Source organism: Nerophis ophidion, linkage group LG01 (genome assembly GCF_033978795.1).
Source record: "Nerophis ophidion isolate RoL-2023_Sa linkage group LG01, RoL_Noph_v1.0, whole genome shotgun sequence".
Taxonomy (NCBI): domain Eukaryota; kingdom Metazoa; phylum Chordata; class Actinopteri; order Syngnathiformes; family Syngnathidae; genus Nerophis; species Nerophis ophidion.
The window spans coordinates 19,927,846-19,953,126 of record NC_084611.1 but is presented as its reverse complement, the minus strand read 5'-3'; the positions used below and the strand labels follow the sequence as shown (position 1 = coordinate 19,953,126).

The window sequence follows — 25,281 nt, the reverse complement described above, 5'->3', positions numbered from 1 at the left end:
CGGCTAATATATGGGAAAAAAAATGTTGTGGGTGCATTTTATTTATTGGTGCGCTCTATTATCGGGAAAATACGGTAAATGACATAAGCTCATAACATGCAACTCAAGATATTTCTAGACTTTTGATATTGTTTTGATGATTATGGCTGACCGCTTATTAAAACCTTGAATTGAAAATGTCAGAATATGAGGGGTTTTCAAAAACTGTAAGCCGTATTCATTAAAATGATCAATAGAAGCTTGCTATATTTCATTCTGTATGTAATGAGGTTATTTCACGTATTAGTTTGACATTTGAAGTTGAACCGCTACTGTTAATGGACTTTTACACCATATTCAAACTTTTTGAGTTTCCCCTGTACATTTACCAAATATTGCGAGATTCAATAAGTGATTCTGAATTGACCTATGAGATGTTTTCAAATTGTCCATGGATTAGAGATGCGCGGATAGGCAATTATATCATCCGCAACCGCATCACCAAAGTCGTCATCCACCCGCCATTCCACCCGAACCAACAATTTATCAGAAACGCAACTGCCCGCCACCCGCCCGCTGAAATACATCAGAGGTCGGCCACCTTTACTACTCACAGAGCTATTTAAACCCGTTTCACAGAGTAATGAAGACAATTGGAGCCGCTAACGTTCTCACGACTATCCAATGGCGTTCATCCTGATGACAATAATATGGGCGTGCTGTGAAGCCATTGCCTTTAACACCTTCAACAACATGTACAAACCGACTGTTAGTCCGGCAACATGCTGTGTGCAGTTTCCGCAATCACACGTGCAAGATTGAAAGGCATACTGGGTGATACAGAGTACACTGATGGTTGTGATATAAACAACTTTAAGACTTACTAATATGCGCCACGCTGTGAAGCCACACCAAACAAGATTGACAAACACATTTTGGGAGAACATCCTCACAGTAACACAACATAAACGCAACACAACAAATACCCATAATCCTTTGTATCCGTGACAAATCTGAATATATTTTGCGCCCCCAATCTCGCCCACCTTACCGACGCACGTGGCGGGGTTTGCTGCTAGCGGGGTGTATAAAATAGTCAGGAATTGTCATGTATACAAAGGATTCTGGGTATTTGTTGTGTTGCGTTTATGTTGTGTTACTGGGAAGATGTTCTCCCGAAATGTGTTAGTCATTCTTGTTTGGTGTGGCTTCACAGCTTGGCGCATATTACTAAGATTGTTAAAATTGTTTATATCACAACCATTAGTGTACTCTGTGTCACCCAGTATTCCTTGCAGTCGTATGCGTGTTGCTGCGGAAGCCACACACACATGTTGCTGGACTGACAAGCAGATCGTACATGATGTAGAAGGTGTCAAAGCCAATGGCTTCATAGCACGCCCTAATACTTATTATCTAGGTGACTGCTGGCAGTCATTCTAGAGAATATTAGCGTCTCCTATTATCTTCTTTGCTTTGTGACACGGGTCTTAAATGGCTCTTTGAATGGTAAAGGGTACCGATCCCAGAACCATGTATATCAAATATTTCCGGATGGTTCAACAGCCACCCGCCCGAATCTAATTAAAATACATTTTTTCGTCATGTCACCCGCCCGACCCGCGGTTTATCCGCGGACTCCGCGGATGAGACCGCAAACCGCACATTTCTACCATGGATGTTCTTATTTATATATAAAAAAAAAAAGTCTTCCACTTTATACTTAAGGCATAATTGGGTCTGGGTTCTTATGGGTTAAGATGTCGCATGAAAAGTTTTGTCTGACATCGCATCTCCTGAGTAGCACTTTCACGAGTCGCCGTGCACAACGGGAATGCATTTCAAATCAAGTCAACAAATGTCGGGAATGAGGAGTCATCCTCATGCCAGGGAAAACAAAAAGAATACAGGAAGCATAACAAAAACCCAAAACATTCACAAAAAAAGAACTACATAGGTACATGAAAAGGCATAAAAATCAAAAGATGAAAGGAGGCTAATTGAACGTTTGAAAGAGAAACACCGAGCAGAGTGTTCCTCTTTCAAAGTGGGCGCGCGGGCGGCGCCGATCAAGTGAAAAGGGAAAACATCTTTTGTCTACAGAGGACCTACTACGTCCTGTCCTACGTCTACCAACACAACAAGCACTTGAGCGCGGTCTCTGAGTAACTCCTGAATGCAGAACTTAACACTCACTTTATACCCTGTTTCCATCCAGGCCGGGCGGGCCTGAGAGCGGAACACAGCGGGTGGGCCGTGGCTCACGGTCTCTGAACCTCACCGTCCGTGTGCAAAAACGAGAGTCCTTGCAACGACTGCATTTTTGTCTGCATTTCTAACGGTCCGAGCGGATCATAAAAACAAAAAAAACTTGAGGAATCAAAGACGATACTTTGACGTCGATCGTCTGGTAGTCCAAAGATAAAGGACCATGTTCTACAACAATGTGCATATTTGTCACAGAGAGCAAGCACCAGAGGTCAAGTCACCAAAAATGCATCAATCTCACCCAGCTGATTATCTGCTGACGTTACAGTACTCGCTTTCGTCCGTGGAGTCAGCGCTCCCGATTAAAACTCACAACCCGAGACAGCGTTCAGGTCAGGTCTCACCTAAATCTGCTTCTCGGTCTGTGCAAAAGCATGATTGGACCTGGCGGGACCTAGTAATAAAAAATAAAAATAAAAAGTCCGACATCCCCGTGTCTGGACTAGGCCATGACGGTCGATATGAGCCAGCTAGCCCAGAACCACGCCTGCTGAATGTAAACACGCGCGCAGGTTTAGCAGCATTCCCCCCTGAGGGACGTCTGGCGAGGTCTCCCTCTGACGGGAGACCGATTCGTTTCTTATCCCCGATCCTTCAACGACAAGATTTTCGTTTTAGTCGTGCCCGTAAAAGGGCATTTGGAGGAGGGGAGAAAAAAACCTCAAAAACAAAAAGCATTGCATAACACTTTGGTCAAAAACAATACAACAAACCTAGATACCCTCCCATACCCTAGCAATAAAACCGTACATCCCCAGTCTACGATTGTAAAAAATACCCGTATACTCCTTTTTCCGAGGATCGCAAAGATCCAAATAGCCGTCACCTTAACTCGTGGAATGTTACACTGACAAGACCGCCTCCCGTAAGCGGAATGTCCGAAAAGTCCAAGCAGGTAAAGTCGCTGGATTTTCTACGTTCGGTGTCGTTAAAAACACCGTGACCCGAGGCATCCGCTGGGATTTTGTGTTAGACTGGGCAACTCTTCATCAACACCACAAAAATAGCAACAACATCTTCCTGAGGTAGTCTAAAAACACTCGCGTCTATCCGCCCCCGTCTGAATAAAATAAACTCTTTTTTTTTTTTTTTTTTCTTCTTCAAGTCTAGCTCTAGCAATGGCAACACTTGACACGTCGAGCAAAACTGGATACACACTTGTAAACTCCAAAGACCAATGCATCTACGAGCATTTGTTTTGTACAGAAGCATGTGCACAGTGTAAATCAGCATACATTCAGCTCTGTCGTGTAATAAATAGAACAAAGAAAACAATCTAGCTGCTTGTCACATTCACAAGGAGGGGTGACCGGTCCCTCGCCGTAGGGGGGGAAGGGGGGAGGGGGGGGGGGGGGTCAGGGCGGCCTCTAGTTTCCCGAGGAGGCGGTCACGCAGGGTGACGGGCCAGTCCTGTAGCTGGTCAGGCTTGATTTGCAGGAGTGCAAGACTGCTTTGAACAAGAGAGGGAGCTGCTCAAGTGGGACGTTGACCAGCTTCCCTGCAAACAAATAAACACACACACACACAAACACAAACACACACGTGTCAGGGGCGTGCTGGCTGACCTTTCACTTATGGCGGGAACAGACGGGGAACAAGCTCGACTGAAGGTGCCTTGGAAATCTCCAATTTTGTTACCCTTGCTTTCTAAAGTAACAACAAGTACCTTAAATTTCAGACTCTAAGCCGCTGCTTTTTATCCTACGCTTTGAACCCTTCGGCTTGTATAACGGTGCGCCTGATTTATGGATTTTTCTTAACTGGCGGTCAAAACGTAAAAAGTTTTCATTATCACCAGACGTATGTAAGCGTCAATATATACCTTGATGGTGCAGAAAAAAAGACCATATATTTTTTTAACCGATTTCCCAACTCCAAATGGGTGAATTTTGGCGAATTAAACGCCTTTCTGTTTATCCCTCTGGAGGCCATGACGTCAGAACGTGACGTCGCCGAGGTAATACAGCCGCCATTTTCATTTTCAACACATTGTAAACATTGGGTCTCAGCTCTGTTATTTTCGACTATTTTTTGGAACCTTGGAGACATCATGCCTCGTCGTTGTGTTGTCGGAGGGTGTAACAACACTAACAGGGAGGGATTCAAATTGCACCACTGGCCCGAAGATGCGAAAGTGTCTGCCGCCAGACCCCCATTGAATGTGCGGGAGTGTCTCCACATTTTACCGGCGATGACAGACATGGCACAGAGATGTATGGATAACCTGCAGATGCATTTGCAACGATAAAGTCAACGAAATCACAAAGGTAAGTTTTGCTGATGTTGACTTATGTGTTAATCAGACATATTTGGTCGCCACGCTAATCGATGCTAACATGCTATTTACCGGCGGTGCTAAAGCAGACATGGCACAGAGATGTATGGATAACCTGCAGATGCATTTGCAATGATAAAGTCAATGAAATCACAAAGGTGAGTTTTGTTGATGTTGACTGTCAGCTAATCGATGCTAACATGCTATGCTAATCGACGCTAACATGCTATTTACTGGCGGTGCTAAAGCAGACATGGCACAGAAATGTATGGATAACCTGCAGATGCATTTGCAACGATAAAGTCAACGAAATCACAAAGGTGAGTTTTGTTGATGTTGACTGTCAGCTAATCGAAGTTAACATGCTATGCTAATCGATGCTAACATGTTATTTACCGGTGGTGCTAAAGCAGACATGGCACAGAGATGTATGGATAACCTGCAGATGCATTTGCAACTATATTACGTTTCCTTCCACCCACATTTAATGCGAAAAAAACACTTACCAATCGACTGATTTATGTTGCTCCAGTGTCACGAGATGCGAAAGTCCTGATCGTTTGGTCCGCACATTTTACCCGCGATGCTAACGCAGCTATTCGGCCATGCTATGGCTATGAATAGCGTCAATAGCTATTTGCTCAATAGCTTCAGTTTCTTCTTCAATACTTTCATACTCCAACCATCTGTTTCAATACATGCGTAATCTGTTGAATCGCTTAAGCCGCTGAAATCCGAGTCTGAATCCGAGCTAATGTCGCTATATCTTGCTGTGGTATTCGCAATTGTTTGTTTACATTGGCAGCACTGTATGACATCTCAGGGAAATTAATATTGGCATCACAAATAGCGAAAATCAAGCACTTTAAAGCTTTTTTTAGGGATATTCAGAGACCGGTAAAATTTTGAAAAAAACTTCAAAAAATACAACAAGCCACTGGGAACTGATTTTTTATTGTTTTTAAATTGTGATAATGTTCCCCTTTAAACACTTGCAAAGACACTCAAATGGTCTGTTTATTTTTGTGCCATGGCGCCATCTTTTGGGCGAGGTCGCTCACTGCAGGTGCTGCCGGCTGAACGGCTTAAGTGTTTCCTGCTGTTTAAAGCTTTGAACAGGAAGTACAAGTGCCGTTCCGTCTTCTAATCGTCCATAGTGTTTTCACTCGTATGGATCTTTCATTCATCCAAGCAACGTTTGTAAGTTTTACGATATAACTAAAACAATTCGTACTTACTAAACCATCCCATGTGTGATCTCTGTAGGAGTGTTTTCATGCATATTTGCACGTGCTATCATGTAATGTTATCATCATTAGCATTAGCTAACATGTTAACTAGTGTCTGTGTTAGTATTATGAACCTACAATGGCATTTTTTTTGTATTGTTTCAGTTTCACAAATTCCTCAGTAAATTCACCAAAAGGTCACTGTAGAGTTATTGAGTCTGCTTAGCTGATTGGAGAAATAGCTTCCGTAGCTAGTGGGTCCATGACTATGACTTACGTTTTGTTTAATCAGCCATTGTACTGCTGCGTCATAGACAATTAAGGTATGCAAATAAACATTAATAAAATATTTATGTGTAAATTACACATTTCACAACGTGTATATATATATATATATATATATATATATATATATATATATATATATATATATATATATATTTATATATATATGTATAGCTCGGTTGGTAGAGTGGCCGTGCCAGCAACTTGAGGGTTCCAGGTTCGATCCCCGCTTCCGCTATCCTAGTCACTGCTGTTGTGTCCTTGGGTAAGCCTCTTTACCCACCTGCTCCCAGTGCCACCCACACCGGTTTAAATGTAACTTAGATATTGGGTTTCACTATGTAAAGCACTCTGAGTCACTAGAGAAAAAGCGCTATATAAATATAATTCACATATTGGGTTTCACTATGTAAAGCCGCTTTGAGTCACTAAATAAAAACTCTATATAAATATATATCACTTCACACACACGCACACATATATATATATAAATACAGTATATATATATAAATGGGTTGTACTTATATAGCGTTTTTTTACCTTCAAGGTACTCAAAGCGCTTTGACACTACTTCCACATTTACCCATTCACACACACATTCACACACTGATGGAGGGAGCTGCCATGCAAGGCGTTAACCAGCACCCATCAGGAGCAAGGGTGAAGTGTCTTGCTCAAGACACAACGGACAGGACGAGGTTGGTACTAGGTGGGGATTGAACAAGAGACCCTCGGGTTGCGCACAGCCACTCTCCTTATATACACGCTGTGTATATAGGGACGGCGTGTATATAGCCACGCCGTCCCTATATACACATATACATATATATATATATATATATACATATATATATATATATATATATATATATATATATATATATATGTATATATATGTGTATATGTATATATATGTATATATGTATGTATGTATGTATGTATGTATGTATATATATATGTATATATGTATATATATGTATATATGTATGTATGTATGTATGTATATATATATATATATATATATATATATATATATATATATCTGCTGTATCATCCATGTATCTATTTTGGTATAAACTCAACTCCTCGTGTTTGGAGGAAGAAGAATACTGAGTTGCATCCCATGACCACCATAACTACTGTGAAGCATGGGGGTGGAAACATCATGCTTTGGGGCTGTTTTTCTGCTAAGGGGACAGGACGATTGATCCGTGTTAAGGAAAGAATGAATGGGGCCATGTATCGTGAGATTTTGAGCCAAAACCTCCTTCCATCAGTGAGAGCTTTGAATGGTTGACCAAATACTTATTTTCCACCATAATTTACAAATAAATTCTTAAAAATTCCTACAATGTGAATTCCTCTCACCGTTGAAGTGTACCTATGATGAAAATTACAGATCTCTGTCATTATTTTAAGTGGGAGAACTTGCACAATCGGTGGCTGACTAAATACTTTTTTGCCCCACTGTGTGTATATATATTATTTTTTTTTCCGGCGTTTTTTGTTGCACTAGTAAGCCACAGATAGGAAGATGCTTCTCCGTTATTGATTTAAGTAAAGTCTGAATGTCATTAAAACAGTCAGCTCCATCTTTTGACACTTTTTACACTCCCGTCTTTGCGCGCTTCACCGCAACAACAAAGATGACGGAGGAAAGACGCTGCCGAAAGTGAGCCGCGTAAATAAGACCGCCCACAAAACGGCGTAACCTGAAGAGACTGTCAGAAAGCGGCTTAAAATGATCTGTAAAAAATCTATGCAACATTTTGACTAAAAAAACATTATATGATATGTAGACCACAAGGAAAAGTTTTAAATTTAGAAAATAAAAAAATAATATTACCCCTTAAATGCGCCCTAATGCATCTTTTGTATGAAAATAGACCTGACTAGAACCGCTCATCGGCAGTGCGCCTTATAATCCGGTGCGCCCTATGGTCCGGAAAATACGGTACATGATTTTAAAGCTGCTAGCCTTACCTGCTATACAGCGGATCTCTGGCAGACACATCATGATCTCAGGGAAGCGCTTGGGCTGGTGCGGGTACTTATACTCGGTATAATCCTGGCACACGTACCAGTAGCGCTTGTTCAGCTGCTCGAGCTGAGAGATGTTGGACAGTCCTCTGATATCTGCAAAAAGTGCAAGAACCAGGCACTGTGACCAAGACTACACGATGGGAAACAAAACACGCCGTTTGAAAAGAGTGAGTTGACTTCAGGCACCTTGATTTAGGAAGTTGATGGCTTTCATGCAGGCGTACTCTTCATTGCTGATCTTCAACTGGTGGAATTTACGAAACAGATATATGAGCCTCTCCATCACCTCCATGCCGTCCTCGCTGAAACTGAGAGAACACACATAGTCCAGTCAGGCCTTGTTCCACAAGCTGCTTCCAATACAACAAGTTGAGGTTTATTTATTTTAATGAGGACAGTACATATTAATTAATGTGTCAGCAGAAATAGCTGCAACATAAAGATGCAGGAATTAGCACGAAAGATACATTAAAGGCATACTGAAATGAGATTTTCTTATTCAAACGGGGATAGCAGGTCCATTCTATGTGTCATACTTGATCATTTGGCGATATTGCCATATTTTTGCTGAAAGGATTTAGTAGAGAACATCCACGATAAAGTTCGCAACTTTTGGACGCCAATAAAAAAGCCTTGCCTTTACCGGAAGTCGCAGACGATGTGCGCGTGATGTCACTGGTTGTAGGGCTCCTCACATCCTCACATTGTTTACAATCATAGCCACCAGCAGCTAGAGCGATTCGGACCGAGAAAGCGACAATTTCCCCATTAATTTGAGCGAGGATGAAAGATTCGTGGATGAGGATATTGACAGTGAAGGACTAGAAAAAGAAAAAAAAAAGTTAAAAAAACAACAACAAAAAACAGGCGAGGGCAAGTGCGAGCGATTCAGATGTTTTTAGACACATTAATTAGGATAGTTCTGGAAAATCCCTTATCTGCTATTGTGTTGCTAGTAGAGATACGCGGTTTGCATTCTCATTCGCGGGTCGGGCGGGTGACATGAAGAAAAAATAGATTTTAATTAGATTCGGGCGGGTGGCAGTTGAACCATCCGGAAATATTTGATATACATGGTTCTGGGATCGGTATCCTTTGCCATTCAAAGAGCCATTTAAGACCCGCGTCACAAAGCAAAGAAGACAATAGGAGATACTAATATTCTCTAGAATGACTGCCGGTCGTCACCCAGGTAATAAGTATTAGGGCGTGCTATGAAGCCATTGACTTTGTCGCCTTCTATAACATGTACGATCTGCTTGTCAGTCCAGCATAATGTTGTGTGTGGCTTCCGCGGCAACACGCACACGACTGCAAGGCAAACCGGGTGACACAGAGTACACTAATGGTTGGGATATAAACAATTTTAACACTCTTAGTAATATGCGCCACACTGTGAAGCCACACCAAACAAGATTGACAAACACATTTCGGGAGAACATTCTCCCAGTAACACAACATAAACGCAACACAACAAATACCCAGAATCCTTTGTATCCTAGATACTTCCTGACTATTTTATACACCCCGCTAGCAGCAACACCCGTGCGTCGGTAAGGTGGGCGAAGTTGGGGCAAGGGGGTGTAAAATATATTCAAAAATTGTCACCGATACAAAGGATTCTGGGTATTTGTTGTGTTGCGTTTATGTTGTGTTACTGTGAAGATGTTCTCCCGAAATGTGTTTGTCAATCTTGTTTGGTGTGGCTTCACAGCGTGGCGCATATTAGTAAGTGTTAAAGTTGTTTATATCACAACCATCAGTGTACTCTGTATCACCCAGTATGCTTTTTAATCTCATACGTGTGATTGCAGAAGCTGCACACAACATGATGCCGGACTAACAATCGGTTTGTACATGTTGTTGAAGGTGTCAAAGGCAATGGCTTCACAGCACGCCCGTATTCTTGTCATTAGGATGAACGCCAATTGGATATTCGCGAGAACGTTAGCGGCTCCAATTGTCTTCATTACTCTGTGAAACGGGTTTAAATAACTCTGTGAGTGGTAAAAGTGGCCGACCTCTGATGTATTTCAGCGGGCGGGTGGCGGGCGGTAGCGGTTCTGATAAAATGTTGGTTCGGGTGGACGGCGGGTGGATGACGAGTATGGTGATGCGGTTGCGGATGATATAATTGTCTATCCGCGCATCTCTAGTTGCTAGTGTTTTAGTGAGGTGTGGCCACGGGTGTCTTGATGCCAGAGTCTCTGAGGGAAGTCATGCAGCTGCATGGACGGCGCCAGCTCCGCGGATCTCCAGTAAGAAGCGACTTTATACCACAATTTTCTCACCGAAAACTGCCGGTTGACATGTAGTCGGGATCCATGTTCGCTTGACCGCTGTGATCCATAGTAAAGCTCCACCTCTGGGAATTTTAAACAAGGAAATACCGTGTGTTTGTGTGGCTAAAGGCTAAAAGCTTCCCACCTCCATCTTTCTACTTTGACTTCTCCATTATTAATTGAACACATTGCAAAAGATTCAGCAACACAGATGTCCAGAATACTGTGTAATTATGGGATTAAAGCAGACTACTTATTGCTTGGATTGGGCTGGAAAATAATGTCCGCTACAACCCGAGATGTCAAACGCACTCGTCATCATACCGCGACGTTTTCAACACGACACTTCGCGGGAAATTTAAAATAGCAATTTAGTAAACTAAACTTGCCGTAATGTTAATATTTCATCATTGATATATAAACTATCAGACTGCGTGGTCGGTAGTAGTGGGTTTCAGTAGGCCTTTAAAACTATTGTTCTAAGTTCGTAACAACAAAGAGCTATTGCTGTTAGGGGGGAAACTTTTTGTGCCTTTTTTTACTTTTTCAAACAAAAATGTGGATATATATATTTTTTTTTAAGTTCCTGTGTTCTCTTGAAATTAGCTGCTTCTTTGAAAAACTACCATTTGCTTAATTCCATAGGTGTGTCTTCTCCATTGACGCTACCACATAAAAAAAAAGAATAGGTTAAGTTTCGGAACACCAGTTTAGATATTAAAAAACAAAACCACTGTAAGACGGCTATTATTACCTATTCATGTCATGTAGAGGTAGCACAAGTATTTTTAGCTATCAAATAATTCTCCAAGTAACGCTTGGTATTGCCGTCGTTACTCGGAGCACACACAACTAGAGATGTTGATGCCGATAAATGCTTTAAAATGTAATATCGGAAATGATCGGTATCGGTTTCAAAAAGTAACATTTTTGAGTTTTTAAAACGCCGCTGTGTACACAGATGTACAGAGAATAATAAACCTTAAAGGCACTGCCTTAGCGTGCCGGGCCAAACACAGAATAAATATGGCTTTTCACACACACAAGTTGAATGTAATGCATACTTGGTCAACAGCCATACAGGTCACACTGAGAGTGGCCGTATAAACAACTTTAACACTGTTACAAATATGCGCCACACTGCGAATTCACACCAAACAAGAATGACAAACACATTTCGGGAGAACATCCGCGCCGTAACACAACGTAAACAAACAGAACAAATACCCAGAACCCCTTGCAGCACTTACTCTTCCGGGACATTAAAATATACACCCCCCACTACCCTCTACCCCAGTATTCTTTTTCCTCCAAACACGACAAGTTGAGTTGAAACCAAAATGGATACATGGATGATACAGCAGAGGATTGGGAGAATGTCATGTGGTCAGATGAAACCAAAATAGAACTTTTTCGTATAAACTCAACTCGTCTTGTTTGGAGGAAGAAGAATACCGAGTTGCATCCCAAGAACACCATACCTACTGTGAAGCATGGGGGTGGAAACATCATGCTTTGGGGATGTTTTTCTGCTAAGGGGACAGGACGATTGATCCGTGTTAAGGAAAGAATGAATGGGGCCATGTATCGTGAGATTTTGAGCCAAAACCTCCTTCCATCAGTGAGAGCTTTGAATGGTTGACCAAATACTTATTTTCCACCATAATTTACAAATAAATTCTTTAAAATTCCTACAATGTAAATTCCTGGATTTTTTTTTTCACATTCTGTCTCTCACAGTTGAAGTGTACCTATGATGAAAATTACAGACCTCTGTCATCATTTTAAGTGGGAGAACTTTCACAATCGGTGGCTGACTAAATACTTTTTTGCCCCACTGTAAATACATTGAAAAAATAGCAACAAAGACTTACAGTGGAAAATTAAATAACAAACCCCACCAAACATCTTTTATACACTTTAAACTCCGCTAGTGCATTATTTGTAAATGCATCGGTAACCTATGAAATTATTTGAAACAAAATACTTTGAAAATCATTAAATTCTGATTAACACAATTAAAATGTTGGCCAAAAATAGCAATTTAGCGAGCACTTTCTCGTGCGTCCTGGGTTGGTCACATGACAAACTGTCCTAAATGTCATTTTGGTGTGCCGCCATGAGGAATGTTCCTTCTAAACTCTTACCGTGCTTCAGAGAAGGAGCCATTCATTCAACGCAGTGCAAACATTATCGCTTCTCTCCAGTTCACATCCTTTAGGAGTCGCCAGCATAAATCACACATTCACTCCTAAAACAGCAGAAATACTAACTGAGGCTTCAAATCTGCGCCGTATATTACACGCAATCGTGTCACGAGGTTAGATAATTCCAGGCTGATTTACACACGTGCAACCCCCCACACTTCCTCTCCTACCAACAGATAGAGCCGCAATCGCACGCCGGATGAACGGCGCTAGCCGCAGCTCTCACTGCGGAGTCCTCCTGTTCATGGACCGCTTCACTGGCCCCCATCCAGGTCTACTCCCGTGATAGAAGACTTTAAAAACCATTTTAAGATACTGAGCTAACAGACCGGAACGTCTGGCTGTCTACCTTAATTCTCTGTAAAATATTACTCGGACATTATCCGTAAATCTCAAATCTAACGTTATTCCAAAGATATCCTCGAAAAAAAACAACTGTAGGAGTCAATAACAGGCATCGTAAAACATGTCAATTTAAGGCAGTGGGATAAGTGTTAATGCAGCAACAGTGTTTCCCATGTATCCTAACTTCGCTTCCTACTGCGGCTGTCAAACTTAACATATTAACTCACAAAAAAAAGTATTGCATTAATCATGTATACAATTCCTACAATGTGAATTCCTGGATTTTTTTTTCACATTCTGTCTCTCACAGTTAACAGCTAATTTTGTCCGCACATCTTTTTTGTGATAAAATGGCCACCAAGGTAATCAAAAAGGTCAACCAAAGAACAAGATTTTTCTACAGAATTTCCTCTCTGGTCAACAAAAGCACCTTGAAGATTCTAGCGGGAACTCTCATTCAACCCTTTTTCGATTACGCTTGCACCCTCAAATCGAGACTCCAAACATCCCAGAACAAGCTAGTCCGGTTACTTTTACACCTCCACCCCAGATCACACCTCACTCCAACCCACTTCTCCAAAGTGGGCTGGCTCAGGGTGGAGGACAGAGTAAAACAACTTGCACTGAGCCTGGTCTATAAAATCTGCCACACCTCCCTGATACCGAAGTACATGTCAAACTACTTCCTTAACGTAAATGACCGCCATAACCACAACACCAGGGGGAGCTCCACAAACCACGTTAAACCCAGATTCCGATCCAACAAAGGTCTGAAACCATTCTCTTTCTATGCCACATCAATGTGGAATGCACTCCCAACAGGTATAAAAGTAAGTCCATCTCTTTATTCCCTCAAAACCGCTCTAAAACAACACCTCCAGGCAACCTCAACCCTTTACTAATACCCTCCTCCATTCACATCCCATCTCCCCGGATTATAAATAACCTAATGTAAATAATCAAATGTACTTCTAATGTACATACTTGTTCTTATGCTATCTGAACTCACTATGTTCTCTGCTGGCTGTACATATCCTACTAAGTAAGACCTACACTGTTTCAATGTCCATTTCTCTGTTGATGACTGAAGTTCTGATATCAACCAAAGCTCCTCATCCCACCCCCCGGATTGTAAATAATGTAAATAATTCAATGTATATACTTTGATGATTAATCTGTGTGATGACTGTATTATGTTGATAGTATATATTTGTACCATGAATTCATTAACGTGGACCCAGACTTAAGCAAGTTGAAAAACTTATTGGGGTGTTACCATTTAGTGGTCAATTGTACGGAATATGTACTGAACTGTGCAATCTACTAATAAAAGTATCAATCAATCAAAAAAAATCAATCAGCACACTTTTAAGATGGCACCAAGTTTCAAAATCCTCGATTTTTAGGTTTAAAAATACAAAATTAGCTAAATAGCGAGCTTATAACATTAAATTGTTATGATGGGAAGAGTTAGTATACTTGCGAGTTTCTTGTTGAAAACGTCGCGGAATGATGACGCGTACGCGTGACGTCACGGACTGTAAGGAAATATTAGCGCTGCACCAAACACGGCTAAAAGTCGTCTCTGGTCATGGTGTAATTACACAGTATTTTGGACATCTATGTGGCTAAATCTTTTGCAATTTGTTCATTTAATAATGGAGACTATAAAGAACAATGCTGTTGGTGGAAAGCGGTGGATTGCAGCTGTCTTTAGCACCGAGACACAGCCGGTGTTTCTTTGTTTGTTGTGAAGCGGAGCGGTCAAGCGAACGTGTTTTCTCTATGTCAACCAGCATGTTTTTGGATGGGGAAATTGTGATATATATCTTACCGGAGACATCATTGGATTATTCCAGCTGTCATGTCAAAAAAGGCCTGCTGTGAGCTTGGCTCCTCGGCTTCTCTCTGAGACACTGGCGTGTTCACGGCAGCCATCCGACCTCGAGGTATGTCTTTACAATCTTTAAAATCTCACTAAAACACTATTAAAACAATAAGCAGATAAGGGATCTTCCAGAATTATCCTAGTAAATGTGTCTAAAAACATCTGAATCGCTCACAATGCAATCGCCTTTTCTTTTTTTTTTTCTAGTCCTTCACTATCAATATCCTCAGCCACGAATCTTTCATCCTCGCTCAAATTAATGGGGAAATTGTCGTTTTCTAGGTCCGAATAGCTCTTTTTGTTGGAGGCTCCCATTATAAACAATGTGAGGACGTGAGGAGCCCTCACACGGGTGACGTCATCGTCTGCGACTTCCGGTAAGGGCAAGGCTTTTTTATTAGCACCAAAAGTGACAAACTTTATCATCGATGTTCTCTACTAAATCCTTACAGCAAAAATATGGCAATATCGCAAAATGATCAAGTATGACACACAGAAGGGACCTGCTATCCCCGTTTAAATAAGAAAATCTTATTTCAGTAGGCCTTTAATATTTTGTTTACGTTGAGTGTTTTCCATGCTTGTGTTTGCATTTCCTTTCTGCCTTGATAGCTGAAGGGGATTATAATCAGAGGAAGGTTACAGTTCATATATTTTTCTACAGCTCCTTATATTCCGTAGGTCATAAAGAATGATTAACAACATAAAACACTGATATCGTGATACAGTTTTTAGCGTATCCGCCCAGTTACACCGACTGCATTGTAGACATTTACATTTCACACACCTCCGTCGTTGAAAACAAGATAAAGATTGCGATTGAGGCAGCGAAGTCAAAATAAAAACATGTCATCCAATGAATGGCTATGATAAATTGTAAATGTAACAGGCTGTCCCGTAAATAAGATAACAATGTTGATTGTGATTGAAATAACAGTGTATGTTGTACAGGACTCTGTTTTCATTTGATGTATTATGAAAACAATCTTAGGGCCTCTTCAGGACATAAAAAAAAAACATTAAAACCATGACCAGATAATAACTACTTGATGTGTAATCACTTTTTCATATATTTTAAGAGTGTGAATCTTCGGGCACCTAACCACTCCATCCCATTTTCATTCCTGGGCTGACGATTTGATCCAGAATCGATTCTCGATTCAAACCGGTTATCGCAATGTATATTATTTGGTATACAAATTCCAATGAAACTTTTTAGGAGTAGGTTGCAGGTTAGAAAAGCTCCTTATGGTTACATCGAGAGAAATTGATGCTTATTAAACCAAAACAAGTATTACCGTATTTCCTTGAATTGCCGCCGGGGCGCTAATTAATTTAAAACCTCTTCTCACTCCTGCGCTTACCAAAGGCATGTGGTAAAAGTAAGCATGCCCTAATTATTTTAAAACCTCTTCTCACTACAGCACTTACCAAAGGCATGCAGTAAAACATTGAGTGTGATGTAAGCTTGGACCTTAAATCCTACTGAATAGCTCTTAATCTTCTTCCCTTTATGGGATTTCAAATTTGACCAGGCGGTAATACTAAGCATGCGCTAATTATTTTGCGAAGCGAGTTTGACCGGGCAGTAATTCAATGCAGGCGCATACTATATGCCCTGCGGCAATTCAAGGAAATACGGTATTTCATTTTTTAAATATTATAAATCAAACTGATCTGGGTGTGAGTTATTGTTGTTATGCATTTCGTACATACAGCATTTTACTGTATTTTTCTGACTTAAAGCCATTTTTTTCCTACGTTTTAAACCTTGCGGCTTATTAAACCGTGTAACTAATTAATGGATTTTTCTTGGCTGACGCCCATCAGGTTTTGTATTGAACAAACTGTTTCCAACAGACACTGAAATGGTTTGTTAATGACATCTTTTAGACCAGTGGTCCCCAACCTTTTAGTATCCGCGGACCGGTCAATGCTTAATAATTTGTCCCGCGGCCCGGAGGGGGGGATCCTTTTTTTTTTTTCTTTTTTCTCTTTGTCATGAAAAAGGGACGTTTTTGTCATGAAAAAGGGAGGTTTTTGTGGTTGGTGCACTAATTGTAAGTGTATATTGTGTTTTTTATGTTGATTTAATAAATAAATAGAAAATAATAATTGTATTTTTTTATTTTTAATAAAAATTAATAAAAAATTATTCTGCGGCCCGGTGGTTGGGGACCACTGTTTTATAAAATGTTTGATGACTGCAGGTGTTGAAAATGCACCTCTGAGTTTAAGGCCTTGAATCGGAAGTAAAACAGTCCATGGCATTCCTACTCGTATGGATTTTTTTATTCATCACTCCGGGCAACGTTTGCAATTTTACACTATAACTACAACAATTCATACTTACGAAACCAACTTATTTTTGATGTCTAGGAATGTTTTCATGCACATTGTAATGTAATGTATATTAGCTAATGCCAACAATGCTAACTTGATTACAAGTGTCTGTGTTAGTATTATTAACCCACAATGGCATTGTTTTTGTATTGTTTCAGTTTTGTAAATGCACCAAAACGTCACAGTGGAGTTATTGAATCTGTATAGCTGATTAGAGAACGAGCTTGCGCAGCTCGTGGGTCCATGGCGAGGACTTCTGTTTTGTTAAAACTGCCATTTTACTGCCGTGTTACAGACACCATTGGAAACAATTAAGGTATGAAAAGACATTTCTGTGTAAATAACTCACTTCACAGCGTATATATCTGCGGCTTATAGTCCGATGCTGCTAATACATGGAACAATATTTTTTTCTTCAAGAATTTGGTGGGGGACGGCTTAAAGCACAGAAGGTACAGTATACACCAGGGGTCACCAACGCGGGGCCCGCGGGCACCAGGTAGCCCGTAAGGACCAGATGAGTCGCCCGCGGGCCTGTTCTAAAAATAGATCAAATAGCAGCACTTACCAGTGAGCTGCCTCTATTTCTTAAATTGTATTTATTTACTAGCAAGCTGGTCTCGCTTGGCTCGACATTTTTAATTCTAAGAGAGACAAAACTCAAATAGAATTTGAAAATCCAAGAAAATATTTTAAAAACTTGGTCTTCACTTGTTTAAATAAATTCATTTATTTGTTTTACTTTGCTTCTTATAACTTTCAAAAAGACAATTTTAGAGAAAAAACACAACCTTAAAAATGATTTTAGAATTTTTAAACACATATACCTTTTTACCTTTTAAATTCCTTCCTCTTTTTGTGAATTATATTTATATAGTGCTTTTCTCAAGTGACTCAAAGCGCTTTACATAGTGACACCCAATATCTAAGTTACATTAATCCAGTGTGGGTGGCACTGGGAGCAGGTGGCTAAAGTGTCTTGCCCAAGGACACAACGGCAGTGACTAGGATTGCACAAGCGGGAATCGAACCTGCAACCCTCAAGTTGCTGGCATGGCCACTTTACCAACCGAGCTATGCCGCTCCTCTTCTTTCCTGACCATTTAAATCAATGTTCAAGTATTTTTTGTATTTTTTATTGTAAAGAATAATAAATACATTTCAATTTAATTCTTCATTTTAGCTTCTTGTTTTTCGACGAAGAATTTTTGTGAAATATTTCTTTAAACTTATTATGATTAAAATTCAAAAAAATTATTCTGGCAAATCTGGAAAATCTGTAGAACCACATTTAAATCTTATTTCAAAGTCTTTTGAACTTCTTTTAAAATTTTTGTTCTGGAAAATCTAGAATAAATAATGATTCGTCTTTGTTAGAAATACAGCTTGGACCAATTTGTTATATATTCTAACAAAGTGCAGATTGGATTTTACCTTTTTAAAACATGTCATCAAAATTCTAAAATTAATCTTAATGAGGAAAAATTACTAATGATGTTCCATGAATTCTTTTTTTAATTTTTTCAAAATGATTCGAATTAGCTAGTTTTTCTCTTCTTTTTTTCGGTTGAATTTTGAACTTTAAAGAGTCGAAATTGAAGATAAACTATGTTTCAAAATTGTATTTTCATTTTTTTCGTGTTTTCACCTCTTTTAAACCGTTCAATTAAGTGTTTTTTCATCATTTATTCTCTACAAAAAAAACTTCCTTAAAAGGAAAAAAAATGTACGACGGAATGACAGAAATAAATACCCATTTTTTTAATATATATATAGATTTATTTATTAAAGGTAAATTGAGCAAATTGGCTATTTCTGTCAAATTATTTAAGTGTGTATCAAACTGGTAGCCCTTCGCATTAATCAGTACCCAAGGAGTAGCTCTTGGTTTCAAAAAGGTTGGTGACCCCTAATATAGACAGTATTTGTTCCACGACCACTCACCCCTGCAGCTCATCGTCCGAGGGCGTGTACTTGGCGGTGACGTCAGCCAAGTCGCCAAAGATCTGGGCGCTGTAGATGGTGAGGCAGGAGAGCAGGATGAGCTCCTGCCAGGTGGAGCTGAGCAGGCAGGTGTAGTCCTCGATGGAGAGTTCACAGAAGAAAGGCAACTTCTTGATCCACGAGATCTGGCGGAACAGCAGCTCGTCTGCCAGACGACACAGCAGGGCGAACAGCTCCACCTGTGTCACCTTGTAGCTGACGTGTGCAGAGAGACAACAAGGTAGAAGCAGCGTTGGAAAACATGGGTCAGCTTGCATAGCTAGCAGCTTAGCGTGCTAACTGTTAGCAGATTAGCATTTTTTTGTTTGGAATTTTAGGCACCGGACATACTGTAGTGCAAATCTACAAAACACTGATAGTGGAAAATCACTATGAACGTTCCTTAACCCTTTGGGTACTTAATGCTATCCTACTAGGTGCTAACAAGCTAATTGTTGCCATTTTGGGCCTACATGGCATATATTAAAACCACCTTAGCCTTTAATTCAACCTTTCGGCACTTAATGCTATCTTGCTAGGCGCTAAAATGCTAATTGTTAACATTTTGGCCGTTTTAGTTTGAGGTGGGAGAGTTGGGGGGCGGGGTTTGGTGGTAGCGTCCCGAAATAGTTAGTGCTGCAAGGGGTTCTGGGTATTTGTTTTGTTGTGGTACGATGCGGATGTTCTCCCAAAATGTGTTTGTCATTGTTGTTTAGTGTGGGTTCACAGTGTGGCACATATTTGTAACAGTGCTAAAGTTGTTCATACGGCCACCCTCAGTGAGACCTGTATGGCTGTTGATTAAGTATGCATGGCATTCACTCATGTGTGCGTAAAAGACGTATACATTATGTGACGAGGCCGGCACGCTGTTTGTATGGAGAGAAAACGGACTTGACCACAGGTTATAGAGGACGCCAAAGGCAGTGCCATTAAGGCACGCCCCAATATAGTTGTCCGGGCGGAAATCGGGAGAAATTGGGGAGTATGGTTGCCCCGGGAGCTTTTCGGGAGGAATTTGGGAGTCTGCCGGGAAAATCGGGAGGGTTGGCAAGTCTGCTTTAATTCAACCTTTTGGCACTCAATGCTATTTTACTAGGTGCTAACATGCTAATCGTTGCCATTTTGGGCCTTTTAGCTATTTGACATTGTACATGCCTACATGGCATATTTCGAAATCACCATAGCCTTTAATTGAACCTTTCGGCACTTAATGCTATCTTGCGAGGCGGTAACATGCTAATTTTTTTGACATTTTGGGACTACATGGCAAATTTTAAAACCACCATAGCCTTTAATTCAACCTTTCGGCACTTAATGCTATCTTGCTAGGCGCTAAAATGCTAATTGTTAACATTTTGGCCGTTTTAGTTTGAGGTGGGAGGGTTGAAGGGCGCGGTTTGGTGGTAGCGGGGGTGTATATTGTAGCGTCCCGGAATAGTTAGTGCTGCAAGGGGTTCTGGGTATTTGTTCTGTTGTGTTTATGTTGTGTTACGGTGCGGATGTTCTCCCGATATGTGTTTGTCATTCTTGTTTAGTGTGGGTTCACAGTGTGGCGCATATTTGTAACAGTGTTAAAGTGGTTTATACGGCCACCCTCAGTGAGACCTGTATGGCTGTTGATCAAGTATGCGTGGCATTCACTCATGTGTGTGTAAAAGACATATACATTATGTGACGAGGCCGGCACGCTGTTTGTATGGAGAGAAAACGGACTTGACCACAGGTTGTAGAGGACGCCAAAGGCAGTGCCATTAAGGCAGGTCCCAATATAGATGTCCGGGCGGAAATCGGGAGAAATTTGGGAGTATGGTTGCCCCGGGAGCTTTTCGAGAGGAATTTGGGAGTCTCCCGGGAAAATCGGGAGGGTTGGCAAGTCTGCTTTAATTCAACCTTTTGGCACTTAATGCTATTTTACTAGGTGATAACATGCTAATCGTTGCCATTTTGGGCCTTTTAGCTACTTGACATTGTACATGCCTACATGGCATATTTCGAAATCATCATAGCCTTTAATTGAACTTTTCGGCACTTAATGCTATCTTGCGAGGCGGTAACATGCAATTTTTTTTGACATTTTGGGACTACATGGCAAATTTTAAAACCACCATAGCCTTTAATTCAACCTTTCGGCACTTAATGCTATCTTGCTAGGCGCTAAAATGCTAATTGTTAACATTTTGGCCGTTTTAGTTTGAGGTGGGAGGGTTGAAGGGCGCGGTTTGGTGGTAGCGGGGGTGTATATTGTAGCGTCCCGGAATAGTTAGTGCTCCAAGGGGTTCTGGGTATTTGTTCTGTTGTGTTTATGTTGTGTTACGGTGCAGATGTTCTCCCGAAATGTGTTTGTCATTCTTGTTTAGTGTGGGTTCACAGTGTGGCGCATATTTGTAACAGTGTTACTGTAAAGTGGTTTATACGGCAAACCTCAGTGAGACCTGTATGGCTGTTGATCAAGTATTCGTGGCATTCACTCATGTGTGTGTAAAAGACGTAAACATTATGTGACTAGGCCGGCACGCTGTTTGTATGGAGAGAAAACGGACTTGACCACAGGTTGTAGAGGAGGTGGGAGGGTTGGGGGGCGGGGTTTGGTAGTAGCGGGGGGTGTATATTGTAGCGTCCCGAAATAGTTAGTGCTGCAAGGGGTTCTGGGTATTTGTTCTGTTGTGTTTATGTTGTGTTACGGTGCGGATGTTCTCCCGAAATGTGTTTGTCATTCTTTTTTAGTGTGGGTTCACAGTGTGGCGCATATTTGTAACAGTGTTACTGTAAAGTGGTTTATACGGCCACCCTCAGTGAGACCTTTATGGCTGTTGATCAAGTATGCATGGCATTCACTCATGTGTGCTTAAAAGACGTATACATTATGTGACTAGGCCGGCACGCTGTTTGTATGGAGAGAAAACGGACTTGACCACAGGTTGTAGAGGAGGTGGGAGGGTTGGGGGGCGGGCTTTGGTAGTAGCGGGGGGTGTATATTGTAGCATCCCGAAATAGTTAGTGCTGCAAGGGGTTCTGGGTATTTGTTCTGTTGTGTTTATGTTGTGTTACGGTGCGGATGTTCTCCCGAAATAGTGTGTGTTCACAGTGTGGCGTATATTTGTAACAGTGTTAAAGTGGTTTATACGGCCACCCTCAGTGAGACCTGTATGGCGTTCTAGTCGTGTAATATAGCACATACTTACTTGGTAGATTGTAGAAGGGATAAGGGATGATCGCTTTTCCTGACTAGTATTTCGAAATATTTAGGTTCAAATTGGTGTTTTTAGTTTCAATCAATGTTAACAATGTACATACTAATTAAAAAAATAAATAAATAAATAAACTTTCACCTAGTAAATACATTCTGGCCTATTATTCCTGTCAAATGTAGTATCATATAGATTTAATTTTACTTTAAATATTGACGTTTTATTACTAGAAAGAATCCTGCAAAATGTTTTAATGTGTCTGTTGCTGAGGTCTGACATGATATTTTGACATCAATAAAAAAAAATAGCAATGATAAATGCTAACACGCTTACAACCTTCAGTTCGTATGGACTGCCAAATAGACAGAAGTGTCACATAGCAGTTACCAGGGCAACACAAAGTAGCGTCAGTACAAGTAGCGATGGACTCACCCATCTTCTATGAGCATGGGGGTGGCCAGCGGCGCCAGGTCTTCCGCTGCAACCAGCTGAAGCACCAGTGGGTGGGACTGCGGGTACAAGCTGCGGGGCTGGGGGGCCAGCAGGCCGGACTGGGCAGCGTAGCTGAAGAGATGCGGCAACAGCTGGTAGTGCGTCGACATGGAGGTGTTGATGTACTGGTCCCTGAGGGCCGCCGTGTAGCCGTTCATTTCCATGGAGCGACTGCAAGCAGACCAGTTCCGAGTTCAGTCAATGAATGTCGCGCCGGAGAAATTCACATCTTGTGTGACGAGTTACGTATTTTTTAAAGAAACACGACTGTACGATGGACGTTGATTTTTTTATAGCGTTTGATTTTGTGTCCGTAACGTTTGGTCAGATGTGCAGAAAATACATGCAATCATACGATTTCAGCTAAAAAAAAAAAGATATCGGATAATATTCACTTCTATCTAAAACGTCCAAAACAAGTTATGCTGTCGCCAACGTCTCTTCTTGCTAACTGTGCATACAGAAATCAAATTCCCTCCGTTTGAGAGTCTTTACTTAAAACACAGTGGGGCAACAAAGTATTTAGTCAGGCACCGATTGTGCAAGTTCTCCCACTTAAAATGATGACAGAGGTCTGTAATTTTCATCATAAGTACACTTCAACTGTGAGAGACAGAATGTGAAACAAAAATCCAGGAATTCACATTGTAGGAATTTTAAAGAATTTATTTGTAAATGATGGTGGAAAATAAGTATTTGGTCAACCATTCAAAGCTCTCACTGATGGAAGGAGGTTTTGGCTAAAAATCTCACGATACATGGCCCCATTCATTCTTTCCTTAACACGGATCAATCATCCTGTCCCCTTAGCAGAAAAACAGCCCCAAAGCATGATGTTTCCACCCCCATGCTTCACAGTAGGTGTGGTGTTCTTGGGATGCAACTCAGTATTCTTCTTCCTCCAAACACGACAAGTTGAGTTTATACCAAAATTGATACATGGATGATACAGCAGAGGATTGGGAGAATGCCATGTGGTCGGATGAAACCAAAATAGAACTTTTTGGTATAAACTTAAGTCGTCGTGTTTGGAGGAAGTAGAATACTGAGTTGCATCCCAAGAACACCATACCCACTGTGAAGCATGGGGGTGGAAACATCATGCTTTGGGGCTGTTTTTCTGCTAATGGGACAGGACGATTGATCCGTGTTAAGGAAAGAATGAATGGGGCCATGTATCGTGAGATTTTGAGCCAAAACCTCCTTCCATCAGTGAGAGCTTTGAATGGTTGACCAAATACTTATTTTCCACCATAATTTACAAATAAATTCTTTAAAATTCCTACAATGTGAATTCCTGGATTTTTCTTTTCACATTCTGTCTCTCACAGTTGAAGTGTACCTATGATGAAAATTACAGACCTCTGTCATCATTTTAAGTGGGAGAACTTGCACAATCGGTGGCTGACTAAATACTTTTTTGCCCCACTGTATATAATACAGTAAAAATAAATGTTTCATTTAATTGAATTTATTTTAATATTTAAAACAATAATAATAATTTTAGAACATTGATACATTGCTTGATTATTTTAATTATTTTATTTTTTATTAATGTTAATAATTTAAGAATATGTTTTAAACAAATTGTTTAATTATTATTTTTTATTAATTAATTGTTTTTGGGGTTTTTTATTATTGTGTGCATCGCATTTGTTCATATTTGAAGGCTCCCCTGTTACACAATGAACAGTAAATCCATTGCATGCCAGTGAGTTGTTTGGCATATTTCTCCTATTGTGCATATTTTGTCTTAGATGTTCAGTCAATTGTTTTTCTAAATAGCTATCAGCTGCCAAGTAGCGCAGATAAGTCTATTTATGTGGAATCCGACTAAAATAAGGTGCCGAGACATTATTTGTCCTTGCGGAGTCCAGATACAGTGCAGCGAGTTCTTCTTGTCTGATGTCATCCAGACGAGCGAAGACATTCTCGACTGCTCGGGGCGGACGAACGGGGTTTTTTTTTTTTTAAGCTCATGGTCTCCGTGACGACTGACTTGGAGGACAGCGTGGAGACGGGTGACGGCTGGTTGCCCTCGGAGGCTCCGTTGCTGGGAGAGCTGTGGTCGCTGTCGCCGTTGTTGCCCCAGGTGTGCTCCGGGGCGTCTTCTTTGAACTCCTGGCCGGACATGATGCGCTCGATCTCCTCCTCCGTGATCTGGAAAACCGCACAGTGATACAAATTTACTTGCACGTCCCTTGTTTCTTTACTATATTATTCCACGCCAAAATTCATCAATTTATTTATGATCACGTAGCGTTTTTCGTCCGCCTCTGTCCCAGACCATTCATCCGACGAATCCCTCTTCAAGCGTCAAAACGTTTAGCGCCTTCAGGACATGTGTGCTTATTCAACAAACCTTCCCCAATAATAGCGGTTTTACAGTATATCATCATTTTCATGTTTTTTTGTCCGTTTTTACCTTCAACTATTTCTGACATTTTTCAACCATTAAAACAATCTTAATT

General features: G+C 40.8%; 1 protein-coding gene across 1 annotated transcript in view; it reads right to left on the bottom strand.

Moving 5' to 3' along the window:
• Window positions 1-2,157: 2,157 nt before the first annotated feature.
• LOC133551326 (nuclear receptor subfamily 6 group A member 1-A-like) overlaps window positions 2,158-25,281 on the bottom strand; it is a 279,246-nt gene continuing 256,122 nt past the window's right edge. The window contains exons 5-10 of the mRNA XM_061897922.1: window positions 24,810-24,970; window positions 22,751-22,981; window positions 19,089-19,343; window positions 8,266-8,387; window positions 8,020-8,172; window positions 2,158-3,745 (exon numbers count right to left, since the gene is read on the bottom strand). Coding sequence (XP_061753906.1) covers window positions 3,615-3,745; window positions 8,020-8,172; window positions 8,266-8,387; window positions 19,089-19,343; window positions 22,751-22,981; window positions 24,810-24,970 — 1,053 coding nt within the window. The 3' untranslated portion in view covers window positions 2,158-3,614. The remainder of the gene's footprint in view (window positions 3,746-8,019; window positions 8,173-8,265; window positions 8,388-19,088; window positions 19,344-22,750; window positions 22,982-24,809; window positions 24,971-25,281) is intronic.